We start from the raw sequence: 15876 nt of genomic DNA, 5'->3' as shown, positions 1-15876 counted from the left end.
TTCAGTCCTAGGAAGTTCTTGGGAGATGAAGGGTATTGCCCTGTTTTCCTTCCTGATTTTTCAGTTCTTTGTATTTTTCCCTTCTAAAAACATTGCAATCTCAAACAGTAATGAAGCATAGTGCCTTCTTTTGTAGTATTGCAAAAATTTAAAACAACATAATTCCAGTCCAAAGAGACTCTTAATGAATGGTCTGGATTTGTTTAAACATTTTCGACCTTGTTACCCTTCGGGCACTTCAGTAACCAATTTATTGTCTTGGGGAGGAAACTGAATTGGGTAGTGTGAAACGCGTATCTGGAAGTATAGAATGGTTGCCTGCAGATCCAAGAACAGAGGTTTTCTTTCGATATGCAATGCTTATTTACCTCCATGATAACTATTAGAAAACAATTTGCTGCAATATTTCTAGGTAGTAACTCCCTCCAAGGCAAAAGAGGAATTTACTAAATGGTAGTCTTATTATTATCAGAAGCTAATAAGGAAGATTTTAATAATATTTATTAGCTGTTGGCACAGAGCAACATAATCCTGCATTGCCATGGTGAATGAATCTTTGAAAAAGTGTCTCTGAAATCTATTAGCTATAAAGTACTCAATATGACCAAAGGTGCCATAATGTAATATCTCTTCTGTATAAACTCTACAATGGGTTGAAATATTTGTAGATATTAGAGGTCGTACTTCTATGTGGTTTGATTTAAAAGAATTAATGAAGGAATAAATTGAATGCATTGATTATATTTTTGAAGCAAAAATATCTTATAACCCCATTGAGATTCTGTTAATCGTAGGTGGAATATCCTGAAAATTTCTTTATATAAAAAGATGTCTTCTTTCTGAAATGTCGCAAGCTTAATGCATGGAAATAATGTATTTAATAAGTTCCTATTTTTTTGGGTGTTTTAGGTTGTATGTTATTATTTATTGTGTTACCACGATACCATAAATGTGTGTACTCTTAAATAAGATACTTAACTACCATCTTAGCTGAGGTTTTTTATCATGAAGAAATACTGCCTTGAAACTAATTTAATGAAACTTTAGGCAATACCCTAAGTCAACATTTCAAGTAGATTCCTTTGGTGGTTTTACATGTCTCTTAAGTTGTTTTTTGTTTTTTTTTTTTCAATATGTAGTGACTCAGAGGACATGAAAAAGAAAGTGAAGGGGATTTCCAAAAAGAGAAGCACATCCAGTTCATCTGATACTGAGTCTGCTTCATCAGAAGAAAGTTCTTCTGACTCCAAATCAGAATCAGACTCTGAAAATGACTCTGAGTCTGGAAAATCTAGAAATGCTACTTCTAGTAAGGTAATACACTGTTTTTAAAACCTAAAAAATTTGAAAGCAATGCATCTAATCATCTATATGTGTTCTTTCTACACAAATGGAGGTGTATAGTGGTTTTATGGATACAAAAATAAAGAATTTCTGAAAAAATTTTTGGACCACTCATAAAAAGGCTAATCCCAACTAGTTTCATAGTTTAAGCAAAGAATATTTTATAATGAAAAACATACCTTTTTATTTTTATGATATTTTTACTTTTTACTCCAGACAGCTGAAGAATAGCAGTGAGTCATTTTTTTTTTTTTTAGTATTCCTGTTGAACTGGTGGAAGTTCACACAAAAATTATGTCCTAATTTGGGATGTTTATTATATTTAAAATGCATTCTTAAGTATAACTAATTTAGGACCTGACTCTGACAGGAAACAAAGCCAAGAAGCAAATGTCAGTACATGTCTTCTTAAGAGTTTGAAGACATTCTACTGGAACCACTAGCTTTGTTTTTAAATTTCTTGGTAAAATTGAGAATAGTGCAGTTCATGCATCCATAATTGAGGTGTATATAGATTAGTAGAAATAATATTCTTAATGAGTAATTTTCTTTTTATTGCTCTCTGTGTTTGATAGGAATAAATCTTGTAAAGGGTTCCCTTATAGTAGCTTTCTTAAAATGTTTGTGAGTAGAGGACTTTAACTTCTTAACATTGGATTGAGAAATGTGTAAAGATGCAAAAGTGTTCAACAGAGCCAGGTCTGTGTCAGCTAAGTTAAAATTACTTACCTCAGTGAAGAAAAAGAGGTTAAAGTTGATTAAACTCAAGCTGACATTATACAGCTAAAGGTAATAGCATGAACTGGTTTCTGGTTTTCTACCTACTTTTAATTTAAAAATAAATAACTGGTAGAAAAGACTTTCTGAAACATATTTTTCTGTTTTCAAGTATTTCCTGTGCATTTCTTTCTAGATAATTTATAAAAATATGAAGGGTAGAATTATAGCTCAGAAGTTGCCATTTTAATACTGATAAGTGGTTTTAAAAATTAAGTGATACTCTGATGCATTTTAAAATAAGCCAAGACATTTAGATCAGGACTCCTGTATGGCTTGCTGAAGAGTCAAACCAGGCATAATACACGGTCTTTGTTTTGCAACTGGATAGGTCTGCCTAAGAACCCTGACGTAAGCTTTAATTTTTAATCTATGCCCTTCTTCTACCAAATAGAACATAAGATTAGGTAAGACTGTAGTATTTGACAAATGGAAGTGTGTTTCTGTGTTTTGATCATTGTTTTCTGCCCAAATACCACAGTGGATAAAGTGTCTGTGTTGAAGTTTTTTCTCGTAGAGAAGCCAAACTGGATCTTGGCAAAAAATTGTAGCACAACAAATGTAACTTAAATCCTTTCAGATCAAGCTTCTTTTGATGCTAGATGGGACACAAATTAATTCTAACAGTTTGCAGCTTCTCATTTTAGCACAGTAATTTTTCACCAGAAGAGTACCATAGGTACTCTGATTTGCTCAGTTCTGAGAAGCCACTGCAAAACCATATACAAATGTTAATATCTTTTCTCTGATGCATTAGTCCATTATTATCAGCATTTGAGCACCGTTGTTCATTATTTCCTTCACTAGTTGTCTGAAGTGTTCTGGTTCTTTCTCAGGATATACGAGAAATGCGAAGTGTAGCTAACTGATGATAACCTAGATAAATCCTTCCAAACTGGAAAGAAAAGTAGTTGTTAACACACTTTATAATAAAGAACATTATAGATAAAGTCTTGTATAGAACCCTTGTTTCAAGGTACATTTTACACTCATGTTTTTTTTTAGGCAGGTGGTTTCAGACAGGCACTCAGAAATGCATGGTTTTATTCTGATAGATTTTTAGTGGGCAAGTTATTGCTTATATCATTCTGCTACAAGGTATTCTTAATTTGGTCAGCATGTATGCGAAAAAGTTTCATTAGGATTTCCTTTCCTTTTAAATATAGCTGAAAAGATATTCTGAAATACATACTGATAAGTAGTTAGTAGGCTCTAATTTTATAGTTTCTCAGTTCACCACCCATTATGAACTGTGTTATATAGCTGATGCTCTATGTGGTGCTTACAATTCTGTATCCTTAGTTGGGTAACGTTGCCATGTTCAGCAGAATTTTCATAATAAAAAAGGTTCAATTATGGTCATATGGGAGCTTAATTTGTGCATACTCCCATGTTTATGAGCATTAAAATAGGGTACAAAAACTTCAGATTGTTTTTCCTGAATATATTACAAATGCTTTCATTTTTTTTTTCTCTTCAATAATAATCTTAAATAGCTGTTGTGTTCACTGCAATTGAGCCGCAGTGAATAGGAGAGTCTCTCTCTTGTACTGCAGTGTTCTATATGCTTTTGAAAGATGGATAGTTTGAGATGTTCAGTTACATATTATACTGTAAGCATAAATACTGTAAAGCTAAAATGTAGATTTGAGGATGATGCTTAAATAGGTGTCTCTACAGTAGGATTTAAAACCAGCTACTGCTGACCTCCTTATACAAGTATAATGTAGTCACTCAGCTGTTAAAAACCTGATCCACTATTTAAAAAATATACAAAAACAAATTGTCTATCTTTCTGCCTGATCTCTTTTCAAGTGCTAACACAATGGAAACAGTGGGTGATCTGTCAATGCATTTGGATTGTCAATGATGGTTTTGTATAAATACTGGGAGGATTAGAAATAAAATTCACACAGCAAAATATGATTTCATCTGCCTTTTCTCAGCAGCTCCATGGCTCATGCTGCGGTGTGAAATTCTCATTTTACACACTTTGCAGGCGGAGCACATGAATTATGCATTGAGCAAGAGAAATCTCCTGCTTCAAGTCCTATATGCATTTACCACATTCTATCTCTATTACCAAGATGAATTGCAAATGGAGAAATGTTTGATGGAATATAGCTTAACTTCTTTGTTTAATATTCTGCTTTTCCCATAGCGGGCTTCCTTGGTAGGAAATGGTATGGGTTGTATTGTGGACTTAGTTTTGAGAAAAAGATATGTTATAAATAGATGTTATAGATGTTATGGAGAAATAACAGACAAGTCAGAGCCTCTTTCATTGTCCTGATTTGGAATGCAAAGCTTTTCTCATTCAACAGAAAAGCCTGCAGGTGGTGTTTGTTGCAGTCATTGGCTATTTATTATTACTAGAAAGCCAATCAGTTTTCTTTTCTAGAAAAGCAAATTAAATAATTATGTTTGTAATAAGCAAGACATAAGAAATGTGAGGATATTTCTTCAGTGATCTCTACAGAATTGTGCACAATCAATATGCGTATCCATATATAAAAGTAAACATATAGCTATGAAAAAATATGTTTATATCGCATACATGCACACACATATAAGTAGCTGAGCATTTACTTAAGCTTGACACACTTGATTGAAGTAGGAAATGGTTCATAATCATACTTCCAGTTAGCTTCTGATTTTACACTTCCCAGATGGCAGGGCTGATTTTTGGTTTTTCATTTGTGGGGCTTAGTTTGTTTTACAGTAAACTGATGTACTTAAGTACAATATTCTCATGAAGTATGCAGTGAAACTTCTTCTTACCAGGCATTACCTTCATGTAATCACTCTACTACTGCCTTAATTCAGAACCATTTTATTTTATTTTGAAGTATGTGAAATACATTCTCTTGAAGGATTTTTTCCCTGTTCTGAAAGATGAATTACATCATAGATTCAAAATAGTACAGAAATGCATTTTGTCATATGAAATACATATCAAGCGTTGTGATATGCACTTAGTAAGTACTTTAGAATGGCAAAGTAAATAACAGAACAAACAAACTGAGGCATACTGTTGGTAGGTAATATTTGTGATAAAGAATGTCCTTGCTTAACTGATTAACAGTAAGAGGAAATCTTGGCTCTGACTCCTAATTTTTTAAAACGTCTTGACCTCGTGATCTTGCCATTAGCAGAAGTGAAGCATATTCAAAATTCTCAGCCTTGTGCTATAGCCTTTCATATAGCTATGTAGATGGGACACTTTTTGTAGACTTTAATTGACTGCAGAATAAAAAGGAATGGTGAAATCCCATTGCTACTGCAGTAATTAGCAACTATAGAACTGCAGTTCAGAGTAACCTTTGAACCTTAATCATAGTTGAAGACAGAACTGTATCTTACAGAAGAGTGTGGATAGGGAGTAAGAGAGTTTAGAAATCAGTTTTTTTAAAAAAATATATTTGCATTTTGTTACAGCCATGCTGTATTTTACTATGCTCCAGTATCTGAAAAGCATATAGTTTACAAAAAAACCTGTGACACATGGTTTATAGCAAAACTGTTTTGTAGATAATAGCTAATCCTCTGATGTAGAGCTAAATATTCGCCTAGCAGTCCTATGAAATTACCTGGAATTCATTATAAGAATTTTTCATGAATTTGTCTCTCTTACAGTTCATAGATATGAGTTATTCAAATAGAACCTGTAGCTTATGAATTATGCTATTTATCCCCAAACAAACAGCAGAAATAAGCTTAATGCCAGTAATCACACTTGAAGAAAAAAAATGAAGTCTGGTAGTTGTGATCAGAATGGGACTCAGGAGCGCAGGTTCTGCAGCAGAATCCCTCGCTAATTCTGGACAGGACATATAAGGAATGGAAGAATGTTACCAGCATTTTAAAGATATTTTATAATATTTCTTTTGTCCAGTGTATTTTTGTGTTTGAAATAAATAAGCAATAGTATAGAATAATCAAATACCATAGTGGTAAGGACTGTTAAATTTTCATGTTGATTTAAAAATCATTCTTAAAATAGTGGCTTCTACAAAATTCATCTCTTCACAGAATATCTAAAGCACATCTGTAATGGTCACAGCAGTGACTACTGTCTATTTAAGCCAGGGTTTTACTGGAAGAAAATGGTGAGCCATGTCATTTTGGCTTAGGTCAAGGCTGGTAGTCATTAGCATCAGCACCTTCAAATAGCAAGACCATTAGCTAGTTTCTTCCATGTTCCTTGAAGGGAACCATAGCATTTCTCTCAAAATTGGAAAACAGCCCAACAAAAAGACCTCGGTGTTATTTTAGTTTGCAACTTACCATAGGGATGAGAGACAAGAGGAAAAGGAATGCACCTTTTGAAAAGAGGGGTAATTCTTTTCAGTGGTGAACAGAAGAAAAGAAAGTGATTCTAGCTGCTGAGTATCTGAGAGGACTCAAAGCTCCTGTAGGAGTTTGTATCCTAAGCGCCTGAAGAGGCTGTGTCAACTTGCAAGTAATACTCAAGAAATGGAGGCCCAGGTGGGCATAATGATTTTACCTGATATATTTAGACCAGTTGCTTTACTAGTAAAGGTAAAAGAATAAAATATGAACATGCATTTGTCTGACACATGCTGTTGAAGAGGAAACTGCTAATCTAGAAGGCTGACCAGAAGTCGGGATCTTGGGAATACTACATTTAAATTACTTGCTATACATTGGGTAATGAGCAGTGTCTTAAGGTATAAAGTCAGTTGGCAAATTCTTTGAAAGAATGGCAAAGCCTTCTGTCTGGTCAATGAGCCAGAGAAACCAGGAGTTCTTCAGCCAATCCAGACTGACCAAAGGATGGTTAAGAGTGGGTAAGAAGGGCATGATGACAAGCTTTCTGATGAGCATCCAGTGGGTAATGTGTCCAGGCTCTAGCTACATCCAAAATCCATCTTTTTCACTAAACCATCCTGTTGGGAGTCCATATTGAGCTGTCACACACTAAAGAATCATCACTGTATAGGCATGTTCTGTAGGTATGAGCAAAACTCACTAGGCTTGTTTAAAGCTATTTATTTAGGTGTATTGAAACAAAATTTTTTCAAATAGTCGGTTTGCCAGGGCACTGAGATTACTCTGTTATGTATTATAAGGCTATACACCTTACTTAGGGTATTGCTAATCCTTATTATTAGATCTCATGTGAAGTCTTAAAATTGAAACCTTTTTTCCGACAAAAATCAAATTTTTCTTATTTGTCCAGCAATTGCATGAAATCTCAGTAGTTGATGGGATGGGATTGCATACTCCTTGATAAGTGCAAATAACACTTCTTTCTTGTTGAATGGATTTGGTCCTTTTCTTCATATGGAAAAAGAAATGTTAGTACATAAGTCTTTTGTGTTTAAAAAAACCAAATATTTTATCCCTTTTTTTGTAGTGTCAACAGAAGTGTCTGTTCTGTACCAAAAGTTTTCTTTGAGTAGCAGCTATTATTAATATTAAACAAAACCATAGGTTCAGAGAAGTAAATGGAACTCCAGTGTGGCTTACTCTCCAGATAACCCTTTTTCACTACATGAATTCTCTGAGTGCCATGCTCTCTTTCACTTTTACAGCAGAGAAAATACACTTTTCCTGATGAAAGTATTAAAGACCTTTCTTTTGCTAATATGATAATAGATGAAATATTAATGTATTTTGACAGACAGAAGAAAAAACTGTAGAAGATAGAAAAGGTCCAAAGAAAGAGGATGTGTGTCTTCTAGATTTAGATGACTGTAAGTATATTGATTGAAACCTCATTTTTCCCATGGTATAAAGTCCATTTAGTTAATTAAATGAATTCTAAATACTCGAAACTTTGGTTTTGTGCATTTATCGTACCAGCCTCCTGACATAAAAAAGATTGCTTAGACTATCAACTTATTTTTAAGCATAATTATAATAATATTTGATTTTGTAAGTTTTAGATCTGAGAAATAGTTTCACAATTTAGAACACTTCGGTATGCAAACCATTTATTTTGAGGGTTTTCTTGCAAGTCTGGATTAGCTCCTTGTTTAAATGGGCTTATTTTCTCAATTGCCAATGGATTTTGCTTGTACGATATTTGTACAACCTAAGAACTGATTGTGTCACTAAAATAAGATTAAAAGAAATAATTTTTGAAAAACACATTAAAATGCAATTTTGGATGGGTAAGATAAACCTGGTACTGGTTTTTTGTCTATGCTTTGTAATGCCATTTTGCAAATTTACTTCCAGAGGTGCAACACATTAGAATGGCATTATATGTGTTTTGCGTGTAACTTGTAAATGAAAGCACGCTGTAGACAACAGAGGAAAATATGGTAAAGGAGGAAAAATACTCTTAAAGTAAACTTTGTTAACTTAGTCTATACAGGTATCAGTTTTATTTATAGTTTCAATTTTTAGTTTGAATATTGGGGCCTGAAAAAATAATACTCTAGTATTAAAAGGCATGTATACAAGAATGAAATAATGAAAACATAAAACCTTTTTACACCTAGTGGAAATAGCTCACTTTCCTTCCCAGTATTTTTAAAATTTTGTATTTTTTAAGCTAATCATTAGTTGTCTTTTTGCTTATAGTCTGTCCTGTGACAACTCCTGCAGCAGTTCCTATACCTGCTGTTTTGTCCCCAAGTTTAACAGCAGACCTAGAAGGATTAAGCCTGTTGAGTTCATCAGTCATTGACGTAAGTAGTGTTTAAAAAGTGGGATGCTGTGTCTGAGTGTGGGTGTCTTAATTTAAGCACTTTGCATCCTTATAACACAGTCACTAAAGTGCTTTTTTTTAAGTACTTTCTCTTGTAAAAGTCTTGTATGAAATTCTGGCTACATGCAAGTCTGGCAACTTTTCTTGATCTGTAATAGTAATGTTCTGAAATGTGGAGGAAAGTATGAATATGAATATTCCATCTCTTTCAATCCGTCTTTGCGTCAGGGAAACTTTAGTTCACAACTTAAGTATACAAACTATACCAGTCTTTCAAATCATCTAGTTTCTACACTATCAAACTATAAGAACATTTCATACCTGTTAATCCTCAGCCTGTTTGATTACCATACATTCTTCCAATTATGACATTTCGCAACTTGAAAGTAATTTACATGAGTACACAAAGTATAACTGGTGGTTGCAAGTAAAAATGGTACACATTTCAATCAGTGGTGTATCAGTATGTGTCATAATTCATACATTCAGTGCTTTCTGCTTTTCGGCACTTTCCATCAGGGAATCTCAAAACTATAGGTATAATTAAGGTTAGCAAAGTCATGGAGGTGGAGAGCATTCCATTGTTGGGGGAAAGGATGGTCGTTAGTGTTCTTCTTTTTTTGGTTGGTTTGTTTGGGGTTTTTAAGTAATTTTAAATGCCCAAGCTAAATTTGCAGTTTAGTAGGGAATTCCTGTAGTACAATGTAGAATACTTATCGTTGTGAAAGTGAATGGGAATGACCAGAAAAAATACCACGAGCACAGGCATTTTTTAGCTTAGCCTTTTTTCCTGTGAGGCAGGTATGTATAACCACACTGCACCTTTAATAGTTGCTGGTACTTTGTGCTGGTTTGGGGAGCACAGTATATTTGCAGAATGAAATACTTCTTCATTAAAGAAGGTGCATGAATGATTTAACTCAAGAAATAAAAGATCTTAGTTGATGATTCGGTTTCATGTTTGCAGACTATAAAATTTGCTGCTGAAAAGGAAGATTTTCAGACAATGTATTAGTTGCTAACCTTATGTAGGACAATTGTGGTTGCAATTTAAATGTCAAGCAGAGCAGTAACAGTCTGGGGACATGCAGTCAGTTTACCTGATGCATGTAAGTTCACCTGTCACACAATTTGAAAAAGGCAGTTCTCCTCCATGCAGTTTTGCAGTGCTAATGCAATAATAGGTCACCAGCCCAAGTTTAACTGCAGCTGTGTTGTTATTCCTGTGATTTCAGTTCCACAATCACGTCTTTTCCATCCAGCATGGCTTTGACAGCTCAAAAGCACAGGCAATCATCAGTTTTCCTGGCTCTGGGCTAGCTTAAGAATAACTGTGGTTTCTATGCTTTACTTCAGAATTATCATTTTTGAGGGTAAGTTAAAGATAGCAATCAGTAATGTTGGATGCTTGAGAAGACCCCCTGCTTGCCAATGTCTTTAGTCCTTTCATCATCTACAGTATATGAACACATGTTCCACTCACATTCATGCTTGCTTTCCTCATGATTGCCACTATTCGTTTGCTAAATTGCTTGTCCCCATTCTTCAGAAGGTAGCTGCTATGAAATAGAGCTGCAGAGAAAAAGAAAGGAGTAGACAGAAAGAGCTAGAAGTTGTAGGCTGAACAGCAGATGCAGTTCTGCATGAGAGAGTTGATGCTGCAAAAGGCCTTAGTACTGCTGAGTTCCTGGTAAAACATGTAATCAGTAGAGAAGCTGGTACATTTCCTCATAGCCCCTGCTCTGCAAGCAGCCCAAATCCTGTAAAAACTAATAGCTGCTGCCTGGATGGTGATTGCATGTTTTGAGCTGCATTCTGTTTTCAGCTCTAAGCTCAAATCCTACTGCCATTCATAATAACAGCAGATATACATGCGGTCCTATTCTGAGTTTTGTGCACCAGGAAGCAACAAAAATTAAATGGTTAAGAACTGTTCTTTGAAATGTTATCCAGATATTGTAAAAAGTCTTGCATGCAGGTGGTTAAATAACTATCGCCACATGTTGTTCAGCATCATTGGGTAAATTTCTAAAAACGAAAAGATAAAAATAGCTTTTAATACTTCATGTGAGAATGTCCCTCTTAAAATAGTATTTTTAATTTAATCTGCTATTATTAATTCTAAAAATAAGGAGGATAGTTGTCATATGTAGAAAACTTTTTCTTCCTTCAATAGGAGAGAAAATTAATTTAACTCTAGGGCACATGCCAAACTAACAGTGAGAAATTAATTTATAACTACGCATTACTACGCATGGAGTAAAAATAGATCAGTACAGCATATGACCCTAGTATCAAAGAATTGTAGCAGCCACTTACCTTGGAATATGCCAGGTAGTCTATTATTCAAATCATGTGGCACTCTACTTGGATACAGCTTTTAGAAAACTTGCAGTTCCAGATGGATAGCTTCTGAACATTATAGGAAGCATAAATACAGGAATAGTTTTACAGTAATGGTATGGGTCTCTTTAAACCTACAAATCCAAAGGATCCTTGAATAGAAATTGCAGTGCACAACGTGATGCTTTGTCCTACAGCTCATTTGTTTTTATGATTCATGTTTACATATACCAAGTTTTCCCATCATATAAACGCACACTTGCATATTATGGTTTGCTCCAGGAAAAACAAAATTGTGTGTATTTTACCAATAGCTTATTCCAGCTGGATGCAAAAAATAGTAAATCCGCATGCAAGCTTCTGACCTGGTGCATTTGCCCATCTTCACATGGCTCAACCAAACCAGGTAACTGAGGTCATCCCAGTCAACTTGGGGGCATTTTGGAGTCTGCACAAAAGAGAAGTCAGACCTAAGTGCCTGGGGACTCAGCACTTGGAACTGATGGAGTTTTAGGTGGATACATTTGCAGGCTTGAAAGATACTTGAAGATGCAGTGCCAATGAAAAATTAGAAGAGAAAGCTGAAAGCTGTCAGTATAAAGTGGTTATCTGAAAACACTGGAAATGGGTGTTCACTAAAGGGAGATCATAGAGAAGGGGGAATCGAAAGCAAAACTCAGGAATGACATGCAGACAGGGAAGTTTATAATCTGCTTTAGGAAATTATATTTTGAACAGGAATGGTGATAGAAGGAAGAGAAGAGAAGCTGAAGAGGGAAGCGATCATCTGTTCCTACCCATCACACAGTAGATGAGAAAAAAGCTTAAAGCACCTGTTCTTTTCTCATTAGGATTTTAGATGGTAAAAATGTTCAAGCAGCTGGTCCTCCAAATGTGAAGAGTCCTGAATACTGAATATGCTGCATGTGATAACTGCAGTGGTAAAAATTACACATATTTTTAAAAATAAAATTAATGAGAAAGAATTTCTTGCTTTGGTAGAGAGAAATTTGTTGTGATTCAGAACAGTGTTAGTACATGGGAGAATTGACAACTGTATATGAGCTCTGATAGCAGTAGCATTTCCATGGGGAAAAAGTGTTTTGAAGCATGGGCTGAGAGGAGTAGGATTTCAGGGAAGGAGGTTGTTTACCCTATACAAACAGATGATAATTTGGGGGAAAGGTCAAAAATGAATAAGAGAAGTTCATGACAAAAGCATGTATCAAAAGAGATAAAATCTCATTTTGTATTGAGGAAGTACTTATAAAAATATTTAATGGAAAAATTTAGTATTGCCATAAGTTATTTTGCTCATTGAATTACGTTGTAATTGTGGAATTGGTACTGCTTTACTTACTAAGGCTTTATTCAGAATAATCAGTTTATTCTCTTTATAGTAGTCATTCCTACACTATTTTTTTATTGATTCCTAACTAAACTAAACTAAACTAAAAGTTCCACAGAAACTGTTTAGGATGGGAGGAGTAAATCATCCTGTTTTCTGTCTTAAATCTTGCACAGAACTTTTGACTGAGATCCACTTTGAGAACTTCTTCAGAGTGGTGATGCATAGAGCAGAAATAATAGCTTTTGACAAAAGTCAAGGTCGAGCTGCAGACCTGTCAAACCAGGTGATAAATACATTTAATTTCAAATTGAGCACAGCTACAGAATTCCTTGAGAAACAGTAAACATGAACTCCCTCAATATTCAGCTAGAGGTTTTTTCAGAATAGGAAGACACCTTAGATGGCATAATTTTGAAGTTGACATAGTCTTTACAGTCAAAAACTTTCTTAAGATTTAGGTTGCTTTGTCTATGTAGGGTATTTCTAATTCCACAGTAGTAAGGGTTATGACTTTCTCTGAAGTATGCTTTTTTCCTTTGTGAAGGATCTCTTCTTGGAAGTGCCAGGAAGATAAGGATTGCAATAATGGATTATATCATGGCTCCACTATTGTGTGAAGCTTATAGCAAAGATTTGCGGGGTGCTTAAGAATTGTGGAGAAATGAACAGTAGTTCTTCCAAATAGTTATTGATGTGTACTCAACTTCATGAGTTTCATTTTTTCGGAGCTTTGTTAGCAGTAATTATAACTAGATACATTTGTCATTCGTACAAGCTCTGGTCTTGAGTTCTTACTTCAGGAATCAGTGTATCAGAAGAAACATTAACTTGTTAATGTCATGAGAGAGATGTATTGCAATCATTTCTGATAGCAGTGTAGTGCATGCAATGGTTCAACTAAGGTTCCTGGTACTCATTGACCATGTGTTCTCAGATTTTGACCAATTACCATTTTTAAGTGACTATTTTTATATTTCTGTAAATACATATCCAGTCCCTCTTAGGAGGCTTCTAAAATTTTTTATTCATCGCAGGAGAGCTTTTACTTAAGCACTAAGTGTTTTCATTTATTTCTTCTGAAGCCCATCTTCTTATATGAAGATTGAAATTGGTAAGGTCTGCTGTGGGGATGTGAAGGGGGAAGTGTTCCACAAGGCAGTCTACATATGTCCTGTTCCTGTGCATGGTTGTGTTTCCATTGTTGACAACAGTTGCACATTGAGCAGAGTTGGTTTTGGAGTTCTGTGTAATCTTCAGCTTCATTTCTTAAGATGGTGCTTTTCCCACATGGAACAGTTTGAAGTATCTGTGTTGTGTCCATTCTACTACAAGGTTTGTAACAAGTTTAAGGTTTAGTTGGAGCCATTTTACAACTGTCATATGTTCACAGGGTTCCTGGGGAAGTTTGTACCTGTGAAGCAAGTGAAGAGGCAGTCTGAAATTTGTTAAAACATTATTTTCTCTTAGTGCCACCCAAAATTCAGCTGTGTAGCTGATTGGGTGTGACGGGTGCTTGTGGGAAGACAGCGTGGTCCAGTGGATACAGAACTGGGTGTTACATTTGGAAAATGAGATCTATTTTTGGCTTACCACTTGCTTTGTGATCTTGAGGGAGTAACTTAATCTTTTAGTTTTCCATCTGAAAAGGGAGGATAATGATGCTTACTCACCTTGGGAAAGCACTTGGAGATCTACAAATGACTGTAGCTGCTCATTAGCATATATTAACCAGTCTCAAGATGAAGGAATGAAACAAGGACCTCTTGCATGCTTAATATTATTTTCCTGTGCTTATATAAATTTGCTACATAAGAGGATGTTCTTAAATTGATAACATGGTGTATGCATGCCATCCAGTATTTGAAACTTATACTCTCCTTTTAGAAATTACTTTCATATAGTTCCAATAATGATGGCTTAAAAAATTAATTCTCTATGAGACTGGTTTTTGAAGTGTCATTTCACCATTATTCTATAATTAGAAATCCATTTATCGATATTTGTGGGGTTTTTTACTGTTCAAAATACCTGTCTTATGTTTATTAAATGCATTAATACTTCAAAAGCTCTGCACTTACGAATTAAGGATATTACACTTTTTTTTTCTTTTAAACAAATTATATAATTTAATTTGGAATTTCAAACATAATCTTCTGAGTCAGAAAAAAGTTTCTGATAAAAGTAGCACAAATAATAGCATGCTCAGTCTGAGATGTATATTATATTGTTACTTTGTATAATCTCATTTATTTAGTTTATTAGCGTGTATTCTAGTACTAGGTATTCTCCAGATTGGGCCTTTTATTTGTGTTTTTATATGTAAAGTATGCTCTATATAAATTATATATCTGTTAGAAGGGATATGCTATGTATAAGCATATAAATATGATTAGGTAGTAACTTGTATATTAATTAAATTTTATTCTGAGTAACCAGATCTTTGATTAACAGCAACAGTCTTTCAGTGCTATTTTGCTGTTTTATTATCTTGGAGGGAAGAAGGTTGAACTGATATTCAGATATTGTCTTTAAAAAAGAAAAGTGGTAAAATTGCAAAATAAAAGGCAATTACAGTATTAAAATTGTATTTATAAAATGGAAATTAAATTGGGGAAGTGGGGCTTATTGCAAAAGAAATAAAATCCTTCAGATAAGTTACTGTGAGGGGACTCTTGATCTTTTCTTGCCTCTCTTAAAAGTCAGTACTGTCCTTAAACTTTTTTGAGAATTAAATGCTTAGATCTGTGAGAGAATTGACAGTAATTCTTGTCTTTTTCTCTAACGTGGAAAGTATTTATGTTATGCTCCTTAAACTACGATTGCTGTAAGCAGTTGGTGCTAGATGTTTAAAAATAAGCATGTGTAAGGCATGGTGATTATTCCATAAGTTATTCTTTAAGTACTTGGTATGTTAATGTATGTAAAACAGAGTGTGTCTGTATGTGTGTTACACTGTGTAACTCAGACTGAAGAAACAGGTAACCTAAGCCTTTTTTTTTTTTTTTTTTTTGGTCATTAAAACCTAGCTCTTAAAAATTTCAACCACATCTTTCTAAGGTAACATTTACCTCCTCACATCTTTAGCATCTATCAGACATGACATGGGACATATTCATTGACCCTAAAAATTTTCATCAGTCTCATGCACTGGAAGGGGGCAGCCCCAGCCAGACAAGAGGCTCATTTCAATTTTAACGGCTGTAATTAAAGGTTAATTCACTGAGTCAGGATTAACGAGGAAAGTACAAATGATAGGCAAGCAGCTGCCTTTATAATACAGGATTAGAACAATGCAATTACAATAAGAATTAGAAAAAATCAACTTCCTGAAATGAATGAACTACATTTCTCTATTCTTAATTGTGGTACTTAAACATGA

At 34.5% G+C, this 15876-nt stretch overlaps 1 protein-coding gene across 2 annotated transcripts in view; it reads left to right on the top strand.

Moving 5' to 3' along the window:
* The window catches only part of AP3B1 (adaptor related protein complex 3 subunit beta 1), a 158222-nt gene that overhangs the window by 101905 nt on the left and 40441 nt on the right, over window positions 1-15876 (top strand). For both annotated transcript variants that reach the window (XM_030467696.1, XM_030467697.1), the window contains exons 20-22: window positions 1140-1314; window positions 7769-7841; window positions 8677-8783. In XM_030467696.1, the coding sequence (XP_030323556.1) occupies window positions 1140-1314; window positions 7769-7841; window positions 8677-8783 (355 nt within the window). The remainder of the gene's footprint in view (window positions 1-1139; window positions 1315-7768; window positions 7842-8676; window positions 8784-15876) is intronic.

This window comes from Calypte anna, chromosome Z (assembly GCF_003957555.1).
Source record: "Calypte anna isolate BGI_N300 chromosome Z, bCalAnn1_v1.p, whole genome shotgun sequence".
Lineage (NCBI taxonomy): Eukaryota > Metazoa > Chordata > Aves > Apodiformes > Trochilidae > Calypte > Calypte anna.
The sequence above is the reverse complement of the archived record's forward strand: the minus strand, read 5'-3'. Positions and strand labels throughout refer to the sequence as shown.